This window comes from Pieris napi, chromosome 3 (assembly GCF_905475465.1).
Source record: "Pieris napi chromosome 3, ilPieNapi1.2, whole genome shotgun sequence".
Lineage (NCBI taxonomy): Eukaryota > Metazoa > Arthropoda > Insecta > Lepidoptera > Pieridae > Pieris > Pieris napi.
Window position 1 is genome coordinate 7,476,263 of NC_062236.1, and position 18,183 is coordinate 7,494,445.

The 18,183-nt window shown below is 33.9% G+C and overlaps 1 protein-coding gene across 2 annotated transcripts in view; it reads left to right on the forward strand.

Annotated features, from left to right (window-relative positions):
- Positions 1-16,072: 16,072 nt before the first annotated feature.
- LOC125063691 (homeobox protein MSX-2-like) overlaps positions 16,073-18,183 on the forward strand; it is a 31,798-nt gene continuing 29,687 nt past the window's right edge. For both annotated transcript variants that reach the window (XM_047670265.1, XM_047670266.1), the window contains exon 1: positions 16,073-16,654. In XM_047670265.1, coding sequence (XP_047526221.1) covers positions 16,279-16,654 — 376 coding nt within the window. In that variant the 5' untranslated portion in view covers positions 16,073-16,278. The remainder of the gene's footprint in view (positions 16,655-18,183) is intronic.

Below are 18,183 nucleotides of genomic sequence, written 5' to 3' on the forward strand. Positions count from 1 at the left end.
TTTCCGTTGTCACGACATAACATGAAAACGGCTTGACCGATTTGGCCAATTCTTTTTTTTATAATATTCTTTGAAGTACGAGGATGGTTCTTACGGAGAGAAAAAATAAAAAAAAAGAGTGAAAAAGTCTAAAAACAACACTTCTATATTCCCATACATAATATTCGTAATAATACTTAAAAGTCAATTTGAACTTTAATACCATATCATAAAGTTCAAGTGTTAGTGGAGGGGTTCCGGGAAGGTAAATTTTTATTTTTTGACATAATGTATTTGTTGTATTATCAACTTTCTTTTTTTATCTTACTAGCTAGACCGGTGTCCCGAATAGCAGAATAAGTATTAAAAAAAATAAAGAATCAACTGTTAGGCGGTACGAGGTTAGCCAGGCCCGCTAGTTTGAAATAAAATTGTTTTATGGCATTGCGCAAGTAGAATTGAAATTAACAGTGTACATTGAAACCTAAATGAATAAATGATTTTGGATTTATTGATAATGCCCAAACCTTAGGTTGGCCAGCTGAGTAACACCAAGTGACTCAAGACAGCAGAGGTGGGACTGAGTGCAAAAGTACTCTCTCTATTAGAGATTCCTCCAGCCTGGGTTTTATTTGTGCTAAATTGAAGATTCGTATCGCCCCAATCCAAAACCAGGACCAATTTAGAAGTTTCTCGACGCTAACGTTAGACACATAAACATTAAAAGAAGATTCAATGCTAAGTAAACTTTAAGTATAATCTATATATATAAAAGAAAGTCGTGTTTGTTACAACACTTATAACTCGAGAACGGCTGGACCGATTGCCATGGTTTTTGATTTGTTCGATTTGTTTCCGTCCCGAATAGCAGAATAAGCAATAAAATATCGGATAAATGATCGAATAACAATTAATTAATTAATTTTACGAATGCAAAAACCATATGGTGCCATCTGTTGACAAAACTACGCATCATTTTACGTCGAATTCGTGTCAGTTCAAGAAATTCCGATCTTGAGGTGAATGAGGAGATGCATAACCATGCTTTGATCCTGATCAAAAGATGTTGGTTATCAGAAAGTGCTTAACATGCAGTATCGCCATATTGACGCTAGAGAGAAGATGCCTAATGTGTAAAACTGCCATTCTTCTTTCGCAATGGCAAGCAATAAAACATTTCTGTATTTGCAAAAAAGTTGTATGAATGTAATACTTAATATTAATAAAATCCTAAAATAAGTTAAATTAAAGTAACAACGATATTATAAGGTTGTAGGGCGGAACGAAGTTAGCCAGGTCAGCTAGTTATTAATATAATTAAGGATGTTATTGTTTAACATTGGTATTTCCACATGACCTGAGCTAAGTGGTAGGTATACCTAATTAAAATTTGTAAAGTTTCCCGCATAGATTATTTTTATTGGTATTTTGGGCTTTTCCAGTGTTTGTGTTACATAATGAGATATATTTAAACAAACTTGCCTATAACCGGAAAAGTAAGGTTGGTATTAAATTGGTAAAATAATGAGATGCAAGGAGAAGAAACAGAAGATAGATGACTCATTGGTCTAGTGGTTAGTACCCCTGACTGCGAATCCATGGGTCCCGGGTTCGATCCCCGGCTGAGGCGAACATCGATGTGATGAGCATTTGGTGTTGTTCTTAGGTCTTGGGTGTTTAAATATGTATTTATATGTATATCTATCTATAATATGTATGTATATCCGTTGCCTAGTACCCATAACACAAGCTTCACCAGCTTAGCATGGGACTAGGTCAATTGGTGTGAATTGTCTTTTCAAAAAAAAATCAGTAGCGCTGTAACCCTTGGTTCCTGCTATTCACATGCCGACTCTTGCTGGGTCGAAAGCTTTCATTTAAATTCGCACATACAGTCCAGTCCATTGGTGCACAGTTGGGGCCCATTTAAAATAATCATTCATCTCTTTCGGACAAATTGTTTTTACGCTGTGATAAAAAGAAACATGTATAGGTTTAGTTAATGTGTAATTTATTTATTTCTAATTGTGTATAAGGTTAATAATACTTAATTTTTTGAATATGAAACAAAATTACTTTCGTTTTAAATTTCGAGAATACGCTTTCACTACAGCGCCCCAAGGTCCTTTTAAACTTTTGTTTTTGACGTGACAACGTCTTAAAAATCGATGGAGCCGGCACGCAAGAAAAAACATGACTCATGCGGCGTTACCTCTGAGGCGTTCCATTTAAGGCTTGAAGTGCAAGCGAGAGCACTCTTTCCGCGCTCTCGCTTGCACACAAAAATTGACATAATTGTATTTATGCGTACAAATAAATGTAACTTGATCAATTCAATTGTGATTCCCATTTACTTCCTTCTCTATATCCATACAAAATATCTATCTAACAAATAAAATTAAAATTTTCTTTTGAAGAATGCAACCATTCCATCAGTATTTTCTTATGACGTTGTCACGTTCAACTATCGTCAGTAAACCGACTTTACAGACAACCGATATTTTTTTTTTGCTTTAATCTGTGTAAAATTTGTTTATGAATTTTAGTCTATGTTATTTCAAAAAAAGGGTCATTCATAGTTGTCACACAGTCCATGTTTTCGTTTAAAAAAATACTTATTTGTATTAGAAAAAAATGTGCAACGTTTGACAACTTTTGACACAACGCCACCTTTGACATATGTTACTCGTTAATCACTCCCTTTTCACTGAATTTGATGAAGAACTTTCCTCTTTAACTTACTAGTTCCTGCCCGCAGCTTGGTCCGTATATCGTGTAGGCAAGATTTACGTAAATTTAAATACAACTATAATTAGGAATTGAGAAGCTCTTTATTTTAAGTGAAAATACACATTTGAGGGGTAGTTCTTTAAAACTTAAGACCACTCAACATAGCACAAATTCCCTAAAGGACTTTCTCCCAAACCGAGTAGTGGCCGACTGGAATAGGCTTCCGGAAAGTGTAATCAGTGCACCATCTTTGAACACCTTTAAAAATAGTTTCTCCAAATCTCAAAATACACGTGCATCAGCTTATTAAAAGCTGTCAGCTGTCAATACATAATAATAATAATAATAATATAATAAAACAATTAATCTGTCTCAGGAATCACTCAATCTATTGGTAGGTTCTAAAATTAGTTCAGTAGTTTTTGAGTTTCTGGCGTTCATACAGTCGCTGCCAGGTCTGTATATAATATGTATTACAAATGTTGATAATGTGTATTACGTAATATGTGTTCCACGTCCGTTATAATTAATTACCAATTACATTAATTATAATAAGGAAAACCTCTAATTAGGCAATTTGTTGTAAAATCAGTTTCCTGGTTGTATTTATAGTTATCGTATATAATGAGGGAAAATATAATGTTTTTGTTAATTAAATAATATATGCTACTACTAACTAAAGAGCCGACAACGCACTTGTAAGCCTGTGCATATGTTATAAGCTTCGTGTGCCTGTGAAATAACTATGTGCCGGAAATCAAACCCCGGACCCAGGCATATAGCCTTTGGTTATATCCATGCGATATCCTCTAAGGGACAAAGGCACAATCAATTTTTTTTTTAATTAATCAATGCCGAGTTTACGATATCTTTTATGAAGTTCATATAGAGATAAGATGTTATCAAATTTTCTCTAAACACCCTATACATACCCCCCAACCCGGTTTTCCACGCGTAGAATCACACGCGATAGGCCATTACATGAATAATAATTGTTAAATGTACCAGAAGTGAGCAAATTCGTTTTTAAACGGCTATCAGTCGGTCATTAAAATGGCTCTGAATGCGCGTTTGGGTCCTATATTGTGTTAGCTGGGGTGGCAAGGTTTTAATAGAACTAATTTCTGTATAAATTCATAATTCAAACGTACTTAATAACAGATAACTGTTATGCAGATATTGTTTGTTAACAGTTAGCACGCAACGGTTAAAGCGTGAATTAAAAAAACTAAAATCACACATTCCAAATTTAAAATACAAATCAACCGTCATTTTTTATTTTATTTTATATATGCTCTCAAACTTCACACATGTTAAAATGAGGACAATAATTATGAAAATATGAAATACGTGTGTGTGTGTGAAAATGACACGAGATCCCGCAATCGCAGTCCAAACCAGACCCATGCAACTTCCTAACAATCGAGTAGTCCGCAATATCGCACACTCCTGAGGGAAGATTTTGTATAGAAGTCGCATGGGTCCGCCAAGCATGTACAAATATACAATGTAAATATATAAATAGCAATTAGGTAATATAAAAAAGCAAAATAAAACAATATTATTAAATAATTTACAATGCAAGGTAGCTAAAACGACGACTAAATTTTTTTTTAGCCTCACTGTCTAGCTGGTATGAGTAAAATAACCTGTCTACTGTCTACTAAGTACATAAAAAGTTGCCTTTAGTTCTTCCTATATCTTCAATTGTATATAATGAGTTCTAAATTTAAAATACAAATTTATTGTTTGGCCTCACTGACTTAGTGGTATGAGTAAAAGAACCTGTCTAATTTTAAGTACATATAAAGTTGCCCTTAGTTCTTCCTATATCTTCAATTGTATAAAATGAGTTCTAAATTTAAAATACAAATCTAACCTCATTTGTTTGGCCTCACCGTTAGTGGTATGAGTAAAACCTGTCTGCTTTTAAGTACATACAAAATTTCTTCAATTGTAGAGAGCTGTTCCAAATTTAAAATATAATTCGATATATGTATACAAAATTATAAGCAAATATTGTCACCCTATTACCGGTACTCACGATAATAGGAGCAGTGACAATGGAGTACGATAAATGGAATATCACTCGCTGTTTGGACATATGGGGTTTCGGAGCCGAGTTAATAGATTGTACATTTGCGCTGTCATTTCGCTGAATGGTCTCTTCAATATAATAATACATGGTTACATTACAATAAGTCAATAGTAAACCATTCATGATTTGATTCGATACAAAGTCCAGAGTACTAAGGCCCACTTACCAAAACGTATCTCGGTTTTAAAGATTTCCCCTTAATAGAATAATAATAATGCAGTGGCGCTACAATATGGAACTTGGCCTCAGATCGCATCCGTTCAATTGGTAATTATATTTCAAAGACAAGTAGGTAGCCCTTAGTCATATACTCACGATGTTTTCGCACATACCTAGATGACTCCATTGGTGCACAGTCGGGGATCGAAACTACGACCTCAAAGATGAGGCGCAAGCTATTCAGCCAATACTGCTTCTTATTCATATGATCAAATCATTCTAATTCCACCGTATGAACTAAAGTATTCATCTGTATTTTTTCTTCATAGTGCAAACAGAATTTGACAGAAAGAAACAAAAGAGCTCTTTTTACTTTTATACACATTAATAATGAATAAATGTATTTAAACTCGATAGTCAAACAGTTTAGATTTGATACATGATAAAAAAACTAAAGAAAATCAAGATGTTATATGATGTAGTAAACTACTTACATACTAAATAATGTTTAATATAAATAAATAATTAAATGACACAAACATTAATTAATTTAGTACATAAAAAAATACATATTGTATGTACTGTGATAGTATACTTACTCTGTATTTGGAGAAATTAAAAAAATAATAGTGGCATTACAATCCTTTAGATGAGGTCTCAGATTTGATTTGAATCCCCTTCATTCTCATTTCTCTTTCTTAATAGACAAGCAGGTTCTGTAGCATCAGCCTTATGTGCGCGACACTCCGTCGACTTTTTGGGTCTAAGATATGCCGGTTTCTTCTGATGTTGTCCTTCATAGAACAAGCGTTAAATGCGCACATAGACAGAGTTCCATCGGTGCACAACCGGGGATCAAACCTTCGACTTCAGGTTTCAGTCACACGCTGAAGCCACACTGCCATCACGATGAATACTTAAAAATAACTTTCTTTAAATAAGCATAGTCCAACTTAGACTGGTTGAAAACCCCTAACCAATGGGCAATTTAGGAATACATAAAGTATATAATGGAGTACTTAACTGAGAGTTAATGAGGTGAAAAGTGATGTTTAACCCACCCTCATCTAATTTACCGTTTCAGTTTAAACAGAATCCCTTTAACAACTTTGTCGTACTTTACAAGGGCATTGGGAATTAAACTGCGAAAACCTTTTGAATTATTTTCTAATCATAATAACAGATACTAATATAATTATATATTTATTTTTAATGGATTGTGTGGTTTATTATTATTTATGCTTTATACACAAACATACACATAACAAAAATACAAAAAAAAACATGTTACAAAAGTTATAAGGCAACGGGCGGCCTTATCGCTAACAAGCGATTTCTTCCAGGCAACCCTAATGTGGAACAATGAAAAAGAAACACCTATAGAGGGTAGAGTACAAGAATTGCAAAAATTATTAACAAAAAAAAAACTCAAAATAACCCGTTACTATAACTAAAATAAAGTAAAGTCTAAAGGAAAAATAACAATAATAATAAATAAAAGTATGTATAGACAAAAAGTTAAAATACATACTTACGTGGTTTTATGAAACCACGGTATAAGTGAAACTTTTTTTCACGTTATAGACATTTAACTAAATTTTTTTGGAATAATATTCCATTAAGGGTAGGTATATAAATCGCTTTATCAATCTTAATTTTATACTTGGAAAATTGGAATGATAATGGGAAATAATAGAAGTAGACTAAGTCTCCAATTAATATTTTTATTTAACTCTGTGTCTTAGAGAGTACGACATATCGTCGCTGCGCGTGCAATACCGCGGAAGAGCACTTTGTAAAAACCGCGTATCTGCGTTTTTGCGATTTTACAGGAAGAAGAAAAAACTAAATATCTCAGTCATTTAACTACATTTTGCTGACTGAACTCTATCACTACTAGTTTGGGGCTTACTTTATGGAGTAATAGTGTAAATTTATTTGTAACTTCCGTAAATTCCGTGTAAAATCACTTACGCGGTTTTGTTGCAACAATTGATAGAAAAAGTAGTATAGTATCAGTAAGTACGCGGGTTTGAATTTTTTTTTTATTATTAGAAAACATTATTAATTGTGATAAAAAGCAAAATTTTTTCAGAAAAACAATATCTTTCTATTATTAATAATCAACATTATAAAGAAAACTTATTTTTGCTAAGTATAAGATGTGAGCTTCTTATAAAAAAAAAACTTCTAATCTGTAGAAAATTAATATTTTATTCATTAGTTGGACGAGGAATAGATTTTTATTTTCATAAGGAGTTCACATCTTTTACTTAGTAATACACAGAAAAAACTTTTTATAAACGTTTTAAAAGAAGTACAGGGAAACTATAATATTTTTTTTACTATTCTCTATCAACATTCATCTATACTTAACATTACGTATATAAAAAAACTTTTTTATTGGTAAGTTTAAGATTTGAACTTAACACTCTTAAGCTCCTGTAAGTGATCATACTTAGTCTTGGATATTGGCTGTCTAGATTCATAAAGTGAAGGCACACTGTCAATCGGAACTATTTTCTTTGGCCGTCTTGGTAAAGGAATAAAATCATCTGCAAAGCGGAGCTTATAGTCTATTGTGCCACTTGGATTATATCTGAGTGCTTTTATTTCAACGACACAGTGATCACCCGCCCCACGACCAGGTCTTATTGAGTCATAAATCAAGCATTCTTTAAGACCGAAGTCTTTAAAAAATGTATAATCAGGTGTAATAACTTCGTAATGACTTGGTACTTTTCTCGCTTCCTTCGTGATCGTGGCGTATTGTGAAGGTAAAAAATTTCCCGATTTTTCAGCTTTCTCTCAATCACCGAATGAACTGAATTTACTTCCATTTGAGTATGGCCCTTTTCTAGATATTTTTAAGTAATAACTATGTTCTTAGCCATAGCCAAACGCAACAATGCATTGGAGACAATGTTATTTCTGTTCTGCGCTGTACAGCCATCTGTAAATATCACAACGTCCTTCGGATCATTATCCAGTAATTTGGTCAAATAATCCACAAAAAATGAAGCGTATGTAGTGGCTTTTAAATCGCATGCCGTCTCATCGAACCAGTAACAAGTGACTCCATTATTACCCAGAATGTAGATGGAAAAGTTATGGACGGCAAGTTTTGTTTTAAAGTAAAGTGCACTCGCATTGAGGAAAGGACATAGTTTTACAGCTTGAAGATCTGCTGTTAATGCATGTATGGCACCTTTCTGTGCCGCTTCTTTGTCAGAAGTTTTTTCAGCTCTAGCTAAGTCTTTCCGTTCAATATGTTCAGTATACTGCTCATGCGATATATTACCTGCTTTGTAAGCGCAGCACTGGTCGCATGCATCTTTTTTAGGCTGAAACAACCCTATATTCTTTTCAAACAAAATACTTTCAAATACTTTTCTTGAAGCTACCCGTGGTTCATTTTCCGAAAATGAATAGTCTACATATAGACGATACAATTGCGCTTTTGATTGGATTATGGGTTCTAAATATAATTTTGAAGTAGATTGCCTACAATAAAGGGACGGCAGTTTCGGTAATGCAGTTAAATATTTTCGGGAGCACGCGGTAATCGTGTCATAATTTCTTCACCGTTTGGGTAAATACGCGGACTTGCAGCCAACTTCAGGCATACTACTGTTCCGCTGTATTGCTACGATGCCAAAAAAGAGGTTTCCCATTGGCTAATTCAAATTGCGTGAGAGCTAGTTTAAGCCAATCCGCATCTAGGATCTATTGGCGCGATATCTCAATTTTGTTCCTTTTGCTGTTACGCGGTATTAACAAAGTGCTCTTCCGCGGTATTGCACGCGCAGCGACGATATATAATACTTAACAATTATTTAGATTATATACACATTAAATAATAGTCTATACACTACACGGTCAGCTGCTGCGAACTATAGGCGCCGCCATATTGGCCTTGGGTGCTATGACGAGCGCCTTTTACTTTATCCCTACTCCGCGGCCGACCGTCACGCGACATGCAGCACACAGACGAAAAAGTTTGAGACGATGTAATAAAAGTTTCACTTTAATATACGGTTAATCATTAAGAAAAGAGTAATAGGTAACTAGTTATCATCTATTTTTATACTCTAACAGAAACTACATTTTTGTTATTGTTTGTGTGTTTTTGTAGTAATATTTAGTAGATCGGAAGAAGTGGGCGTCTAAGTGTGGAAACTGAGTCCAAACTTCTAGTAGAATGTTGTGCCTCCAAGGCTGATTTGGTAACTTCAGGTACTGAAGACTAAATCATTGTGGTGCGTTGGTTGGCACCCTGTATCGAACTCCATCTATGGACTATCGATGTGCACATTTAAGACTCACCCGTGAAGGAAGAGAGGAAACTGGCATACCTTAGACCTGAAAGGCGAAGTAAGGTACAGAAGGCTGAACTTGTATTAGAAAAAACAAATGATCACGGAACAGATCTGAGGCCCAGCACTTAAAATATTGAAAGGCTTCATTTATTTGAAAGCTAGCCTACTTATAAAATACTGATTAACGAAAACCTGAAAATCAAACGATTCTGTTATGCTTACGGGATATAAAACTATGTTTTAAATTGTATGAAATTTTACGATTGCGCGCGCACCGTGACACAAAGTTGTCAGTGTGATTATAGCGTGCGCGAGCGAGATGGGAATAAAACAATCTAAATAAAAAGAAATAGAATATGCGTGAAGTTAGCCAAGAATTTTGAATGACCATAATGACATTTATCTTTTAAACAAATAAAGGAGTTTTAATTATTTTTTCAAAGAAAGTTAGCAATGTTTTTTCACAAAGACCTATTGTTACTTAGTTAAAAGGTTATGAAACATACCAAGTTATTAAATTGAATTAATAATATAATAAAATAATAAATAATAATAATAATTGTTATTAATATACTAAATATTAAATATTATTAAATTGTTTACGTTAAATATTAATTATATTTAAAAAATATAAAGAAAGCCAAAGAAGTATAACTTCTTACGCGCGTACCTGATACTGTAGGTATACTTAAGATACTTTGTATGAATATTATGTTATATAATGGTATATATAACCGTTACAGTTTTATTTTCATAAGAGACTTGACTCTTAACATTTGACTATTGCGGGAGGCTTCCAAAAAACTAATTCCTCTATCACATTTGACAAGCCATTGTGCAAAAACCCTTTCAATTATCCCCCTCGCAAGAAAGGAGCCGACTAGCAGATGTTTTACTATTTAATGCCATAAATAATTTGATTAGTTGCGTATTTATCAACATAAAACCATCTCACGGAAAAACGTCACCCATTCATATCTATGAATAGTGTTTTATATGGGAACCCATTGAAGTGGCTGGACAACCGTTTAGAAGCCACTAATGTTATCTAAATATCTTCACGGAAATGAAGACATCATCTTTGACACAGACTACAAAGTGCCATAGATAAAGGATGCCTATGGACTCAACCTTATTCGAGGGTAATAAGGACTGGCAGTTTATAAAGTTTGAATTTAGAACGTTGGGTTTTATTGTTGTTTATTGATGTTTTTTCGCGTCACCTTCGTGATATCAAAGACCCTCGAGATGTGAACACAAAGGGATTTTGCACGTGTTCATGCGCACGCGTTTCAATAGCTTTAAATAACTTAAGTAATTTTTATTTAATTCAGTTGGTGAGTAGGAGTTGGGTTTATACAAGGATATTTGATAATAATCACGAGAGTTAAGGGAATTACGCTCTTTGTTGTATTATTTTTTTAAAACAAGGAATAGTTAGCGAATTAGATTTATAGCCGATTTTCCGACACTTTTCAGAAATAAAAATATCTATTACAGTATCGCATAGATAACATCTCCATGCTAAATATAATTAAAATCTGTTAATCAGGTCAACCGTTAATATACACCAATACAACATTTAAAATTATATTTGATATATCCACGATTTAAAGTTACACGTAAATATTAGCAGATGCTTGAATAAACTCAATACAGCCCTAAACTACACAAAAACCGAACAAAGAGCTTCTCAACCACAATTAGGCGCTAATACGAAAGGAAAACACGTTAAAAGGAGAGTCACAGATTAAAAATCATCAAGCAGGTAGACCACACACGTAATGTTTAACTCCCTTAAAAGCATAAAAGGTGTTAAATGCGAAAACGTTCCATTTTTGAAAAGTAAATACAGAGCCATAATCTGCTGTTGGCGCCAATATTTGAACAGAGTTCGAATTGTTACAGTTACACAGTTCAATATTTGTTATATGAGGTACTTACCTATACGCGAGAGTATAATGTAACGTTCTTTGGTTCTGTTTTAGTTTTATTATACTTCTCTAATCACAGTTCGATAAAGTAAAGCGATAGTCTGTAGTACGTCTAGATATAATCCCAAAAAAAATTGAAAAGGTTTAAAAATATGCTCTTTATTTTTACGACAATACAAAGTTAGTAAGTTTGGCGAACTGGTCACGTACCTACATGTCAAAACTTATAACTATATTTATTGTTTATTGTAATTAAGCCTTTATTGCTGAGACCCAGTATATATAAACATTTGTTTTAGTTACATAACCTTAATCTAATACATCAGATGTGCCGGTTTTGCTAATCAGCGTGTCCTGTGACACATAGGCCTCTTCCAGCTGCTTTCATTCTTATCTGATGTCAGCTCTTCTTGTACAAGTTGTCCCTCCTATTCTCTTTATATCGTATTGCCCATCTCATGCTCTGTCTTCCTCTCTTCCTATTTCCATCTCGTGGTGGCCATTCTGTATGATGATATTACTATTTTAGTGTAATGATTTTATTTATATTAGGATATTTCGCTAAGCTATATAGTTGACGCTTGTGGCGTTAGGTGTGTACCCAGAAAATGTTTAAATTAGGTAGAACCCCATTTAATGAGACGGTTTATCTCGAAGGGACGAGTCGAGGGGTCATTTAAAATTGGCCGAGATAAGTGATGCTTAAGTGGTAGTATGTTTGCTTGTTTTAGGGTGCTGTTTGTTTTTGAGATTTACACAGCCTTCTCTAACAAGGTGGCGGTGTTGTCGTGATTAATTTTTTTCCGAAGTTCTTAAATATGTGCTAAACTTTTGCACGGACGGATTTTAATAATGTTTACGTATGGGTATGAAAGTTAACAGCATATAATGAGCAGCGTGGGCCTGGCTTCAGCGTGCGACTCTCATCTTCGAGGTCGTAGGTTCGAGTACCGGCTATGCACTGATGGACTTTCTATCGAACATCTTAAAATTCGCTCGAACGGTGGAGGAAAGCTTGCCTTAGACCCAAAAAGTCGACGGTGTGTGTCAACTGTCAAGCTGAGTAGGCTGATTGCCTACTTATCTACCTATTAGATTGACAAATGATCATGAAACATAAGAAATCTGAGGCCCAGACCTAAACCTTTTGTACTGTAGTTTCTGGAATAATTGGGTACAAACATATTTATTATGTACCTATAGTAACTGCGATGGACTTCTTGGGTTCGCTGGTGAGAAAATAATAGCTCTTCCATGATGAACAGTACAGAATTGCCTATGGTGAACATTTAAAACAGCTAGAGGTCCCCATGCCCCGTTGGGGATTACCGGATACTTTTACTGTTTGTATTTGTGCACTTTAGTGACGTGTAGGTTTTGAATGTTGCATTTTAATGCAAGCAATTTTTTTATGTGCTTATCTGTCTGACTAAGATCATCATTATCTATAATTAAACAGAGCCTTAACTAAAGCTAAAGGTATTCTCCATTAAAATAAAAATAGATTTAAAATAATTCCTTGCAATTTTAAGTATAAACAGACTCGCTACAATGGCTATTCGGAAGGGGATTTATATACCTAATAAAAATTTAATTACGTAAAAAAACCGTTTAGCAACTAAATTAAATACTCTGCAGAGACATTAAATTGAAATTAAACCTCATTGGAATATTCCCGGGCCCAGGATACGGTTATCTGGGTGACATTAAGCATAAAAATATAAGGAAAAGTGGCAATTGCGGAATATTAAAGAGGGAAATGTTTTTACGATGACAGCGGCGGCGACGCACGTTTTATTACTTTTGCCGCTTTTCCGACACAGGCTGTTCGGAAAATTCCTTGATTTTCTCTAGCCTAATGAGGTTACAATTAATTATAAAGTCTGTAGTAGTAGTAGATTGTATTTTTATATTCGAAAAATAGAGTCCGCCAACACTCGTGATGTGAGGACCACGATTGATTGACGAGCATGAATTTTTCGTTACTTTTTAATGTAGTTTAATTCTATATTTATTATCTGGTTAAATTGAAAATCTTTAACAGATATAAACGTGAATACTTTCATCTACAAAGACATATTTATATAAACATATATAAATCTTGCCCTTTCTCAGTCAATTAGTCTCTAAGGCCGGCAACCCATTTCCGAGCCCTCTGGCAATGTGAGAGTCTATACGGCGGTATCACTTGACATCATGAGGCCCGTTTACACCCTTTTTACAAAAAAAATATTTAAGTATGTGGTTCGTGCAAGCCAATTGAATTCAATAAAATATAGAAGAACGATGAATGAAATCATTTCAATTTGACAATTGACACTGGCATTAATTGACAATAAAACAAAACATGCTCTTGCTTGCCATAATTGTCAGCTGCTAATCAAATTGACACAGCCTGTATAACGAAAAAAGGTCGCCAACTAAAAACTCATTTCGCGCGGAGTAATGGCCGCCCTCGCCAACTTTTAATAAAAAAATATCTCATCTCCGCTAAATTGTTTGCAACACTCGGGAATATGAAAGTCATTATTACAAAGAGCTTTATATTATTTCAGTATAAATTTTCAGTGGCCCCTTGAAACTCAAATTTTATTTGCTCTTCATTATCATATAAGCCGACGTAGTGAGATTTATAATGGAATTTTAACTCAGATATTTCGTCATTTAGGGGTTTTATAGAAGTACAGCATTGCGATTCTGTAACTCACGAAAAGTGAGTTACAGAATCGCAAGGCACGCCTCTTAAACATACGTTAAACATATAGATGTGTAAAAGATCTTTATTTTATTCAACAAATGCTTATGAATATCGCTGTACAGATAATTAAATATGACAGAAGGCGATAGTTGTAAAACATTGTTGAAGAGATCGAAAAGCAATACAATTTAGTTCATCTTATTCCTCATAGAGAATACAATCTCGAAAATTTGACATTTCCTTCTTGGAGTATAATATCTATTAATAAATTTAAAAAATTCATTATAAGTATATGCATTAAAATGTATAAGATTTGGACTTTTAATTAAAAATACCTGTGTCAAGGTTCTCAGTTCTTCCTAGTTTAGAAGTAGGTACTTTCGTCTCTGTTCTATGTTCTACATGTCTTTTAAAAATGTAGAATCATCCCTCCAGTTATACCAATGGCGCTATAACTTTTTAGGTCAAATCCGCAGATTTCCGTTTTTGTTTCATGATCATTTCTAATACGCAACCTCTGTGCCTGACACACACCGACGATTTTTTGGATATAAGGCATGCCAGTTTTTCACGATGTTTTCCTTCAATGTACGAGCTAGTGATTAGCACATAGACAGAAAGACGAACCTACGACCTCAGGGATGAGAATTGCACGCTGAAGCTACACTAGGCTAACACTTCTTTACCTTTGTAAAAATATCCATATGATTCATTATCTACATTAAGCAATTTAATTACACAAATTCTATGGAAGTTTATGATAAATATCATTAACTAAATTAAACATAATAAATCCGATTATTTTCATATCAAAATCGGTACATTACACTCTTTTCATTAAACGAAGGATAATCTGTATCAACAATTACTGCGTTAATTGGATAGGGGACGTAATCTCTAGTTTATGGACCGTATGAAAATTGACATAAGGTTTATTTTTCTTTGACATTCTGTGCTTTTGTTCTTTTATTGTTTCGTATATCTATGAGAATAAGGTTCAAAATTGTATCAGTGATTAAAATGCGAACATTTCGATCCGGGTTTGACGTATTTATGTCTATTTAATGACATTGATCTTGTTAATTTAGTGTCATCTATGAAGTGCATTTATAATAGTAATGATTTGCAATAAATTCCTACATAAAATGTAGCATTTAATACCTACAGTTCTATTAGATTTCACGTCTAATCATAAATATCAATTAACTTGCTGTGATATTATTGAATGAAACCTTAGCTACTCTGAGTTGTTCATTAAAAGTTACCTAGCGGTTATTTAACCATTTAGATCAGATTCGAAAGATCAATGAGAAAGATACTGAGGATTTTAATATTGATCATTTTTAAAATAAACGAGTTTCCGTATTTGTAGCACAAGTCTACTAAACTGGCTTTTTTGGCTTTTTTTATTAGGACGGAATGAATCCCGAATGTATAATTTTTTTAATATAATAAAATTCAAAAATATTTGATACCAAAATTGTTAATTTGGTTTAAGAAGATTTAGGCATACAATAGATCTTAATGATTAGAAGTTCGATGGTAATCATTAAGACAAATCCCGTTTGGACATAATTAATCAAACAAAGACAATACAATTAATACATCGTTGACACAAACAGCATCCCACCGAAACAACTAACAAGCAGTACATTCAGCTAAATTAACTCCAACTTGCTAAGTTCCCACAGACAATATAGACGTTTCAACTGCCAACATCAACGTTTGCACCTAGCCCGTGTCATAAACAAATCAAACATGGCCGGCCCGAGATATTAATGAGACAATGAGACATTAGCTCGCTACAAAATGCCTCCGTATTCGCGAATAATTAAATCGTAAAGTCCCCTCCAACGTCGGTAGTCTATTTACTCCTTTTTCATTCAACACAATAGCAACTTCAATCTGACGTGTCCACTGCTATTACGTCACTAGTGCTTATTTAATCACAATGCAAAATACACTTTATGCACACCACGTAAGGTTTATAATATTAGTAGCAATGGTTATTGTATAAGGCGTACTCCATGGAGGCGATTAATTTGAGCGCGACGGTCCCCGCCTACCCAATCTCGCGTTTACACACATGTTGAATAGTATCGTTGTCTCGTTCTGGCCGCGCCGCTTATTAAAATTCCTCGGTTCATATCTGCGTCTCTGTCGCTTCGGGAGAGGCGGGCCGCGATCTCCCCAATACAGCCGCGATTACCGGCGAGCCGCCACGCGAATCATTTCGCGTACGACTCGCGAACACTACAACGGATTACTTGAGTGATCTGTGATTAATCACTGTGAACTAGTGATGTGTTTGAATTGAGAATGTCACCGCCGGCGGGGAGGTGATCGGGAAATGTCAAATAGATGATGAAGACGTCGCTCGAATGCGAGCGGTCTGACACCGCCGAGAACGGCGGGAAAGGCCGCATTTCCTTTAGCGTAGACTCTTTATTGGGGAGTAAGAATGACGCGCCGAGAGATACTCCGGAGCCGAGTAACGATAGTGTGATAGACACTGATGATAGTGATGTGGATATTGAAGATGTCGAGTCGAATGTGGGTGATGAGCGGGACGAGAGAGAGAGTAATCAAGATGGAGAGGAAGTGGAAAGAACGGGCGTTGTGGTGCCGCAGCCGCTACTGCCTAGGCTGTATCAGGGTCCTACTCCGCACGCCTGGCCCTTCGGAGCCTTCCCGTGGATGGCACCAAACCCTATGTTTAGAGGGGGCTCACCTAACAGTAAGTTTAATTATCTATAGCAAAAATCCAATAAGACGTTATCACTGGTAAATTTTAATAGATACCTAATAATATTTTGCGTGTAAATATATTTCCAGTTCTATGTTTATTTCCGAGCGTTAATTTGTAAGGTAAACATTTTTAAGAATTCAAGGATTATCGGTTATTCACAAGGTCTGTTTACTCAAAGAATATAAAGAGTGGGCACTATATGATTACCAAATTGAAATACAACATAAACATAACAATTCTACAGCGAAATCATTTAAATTGATAATTTTTTGTTATATTTTTGACTGCGTAAAAAATTTCAGCAAATGTTTTTTATTACTAAGTTTTATAAGAAAATTCTGTTTAAATTATATGATTTATTTCTCACTGCAATATTTACTTATCTTTACTGACAATAAAGTATTTTGAATATGACATAAAGGACGTCATTATTTATCACATAATCAATATAACTATATAAATAGCTGCTAAATATACTAAAATGCTTTATATTTAAAAATAAACAAATAATTAATAAGTTTTCTTCAGTATAATAATAAATACATTACGATCAATTAAAAATAACAATAATAATTATACGTTTGAATATAAACTATTTCTATGAAAATCGTTAATATGAGATAATAAATACATTTGTATCTTATAGTAATTGTTTTATTTTAATATAACTTTTTATTATAACAGTTGGAGGAACAGAAAATATACGGAGAATATTTAATATAGAAATATTACGAGCTCAGATAGATAAAAGCGTTCTTTAACGCATATAAAAGACAACTTATAACGTAATTCACACAAATCAAGAGCTTTTCATAAATCGTGAGCGCGTAAAATCTTTCCATCGTACAAATACTCCAGCGCATCATCAAAGTAGGAACTTATCTTACTGTACCGAAACGAAATTAAACGCAATATTTTTTACATGTATAATTACAAACGGGAGCGGATAAGTTTTTAAAAACCCCAGAAGTCATCATGATAAGTCGAAATACAAAAACAAAAAATGTTAATTACCGTAAAATGCAACTTCATCTAAGTTAAAACAAAGCAATGTTAAAACAAAGAAATTAAAATTTGTATGCTAATTGTCAAATTAATATTATAACATGAGAACAAAGAATGCTACTATACTAAGAACCTTCTGTTTTAAAATGCGAAAAACAACTGTATTTTATATGAGAAAATTTACAACGCTCATAATTATTTATTCGTTTTTAAATATGAAAAATATACCAAACCGATCATAGTATTATTAACAAACGATAACCGTACTCAGAGACATCCATTAATCGTAGATTGATAGACTATTGCATTTAAAAAACGTTTTACCTCTGCTACGAAAATTCGACCCTTTTCAAGAAGAATTAAAACCTCATTGCTATTCAAGAACTAACATGATTGATTATGTAAAGTATTAATTAAATATCTCAAACCTATCAAAGTATTATTAACAAACAATAACCGTACTCAGAGACGTCCATTAATCGTGAATTAATTCATAGATATCATAATTAATA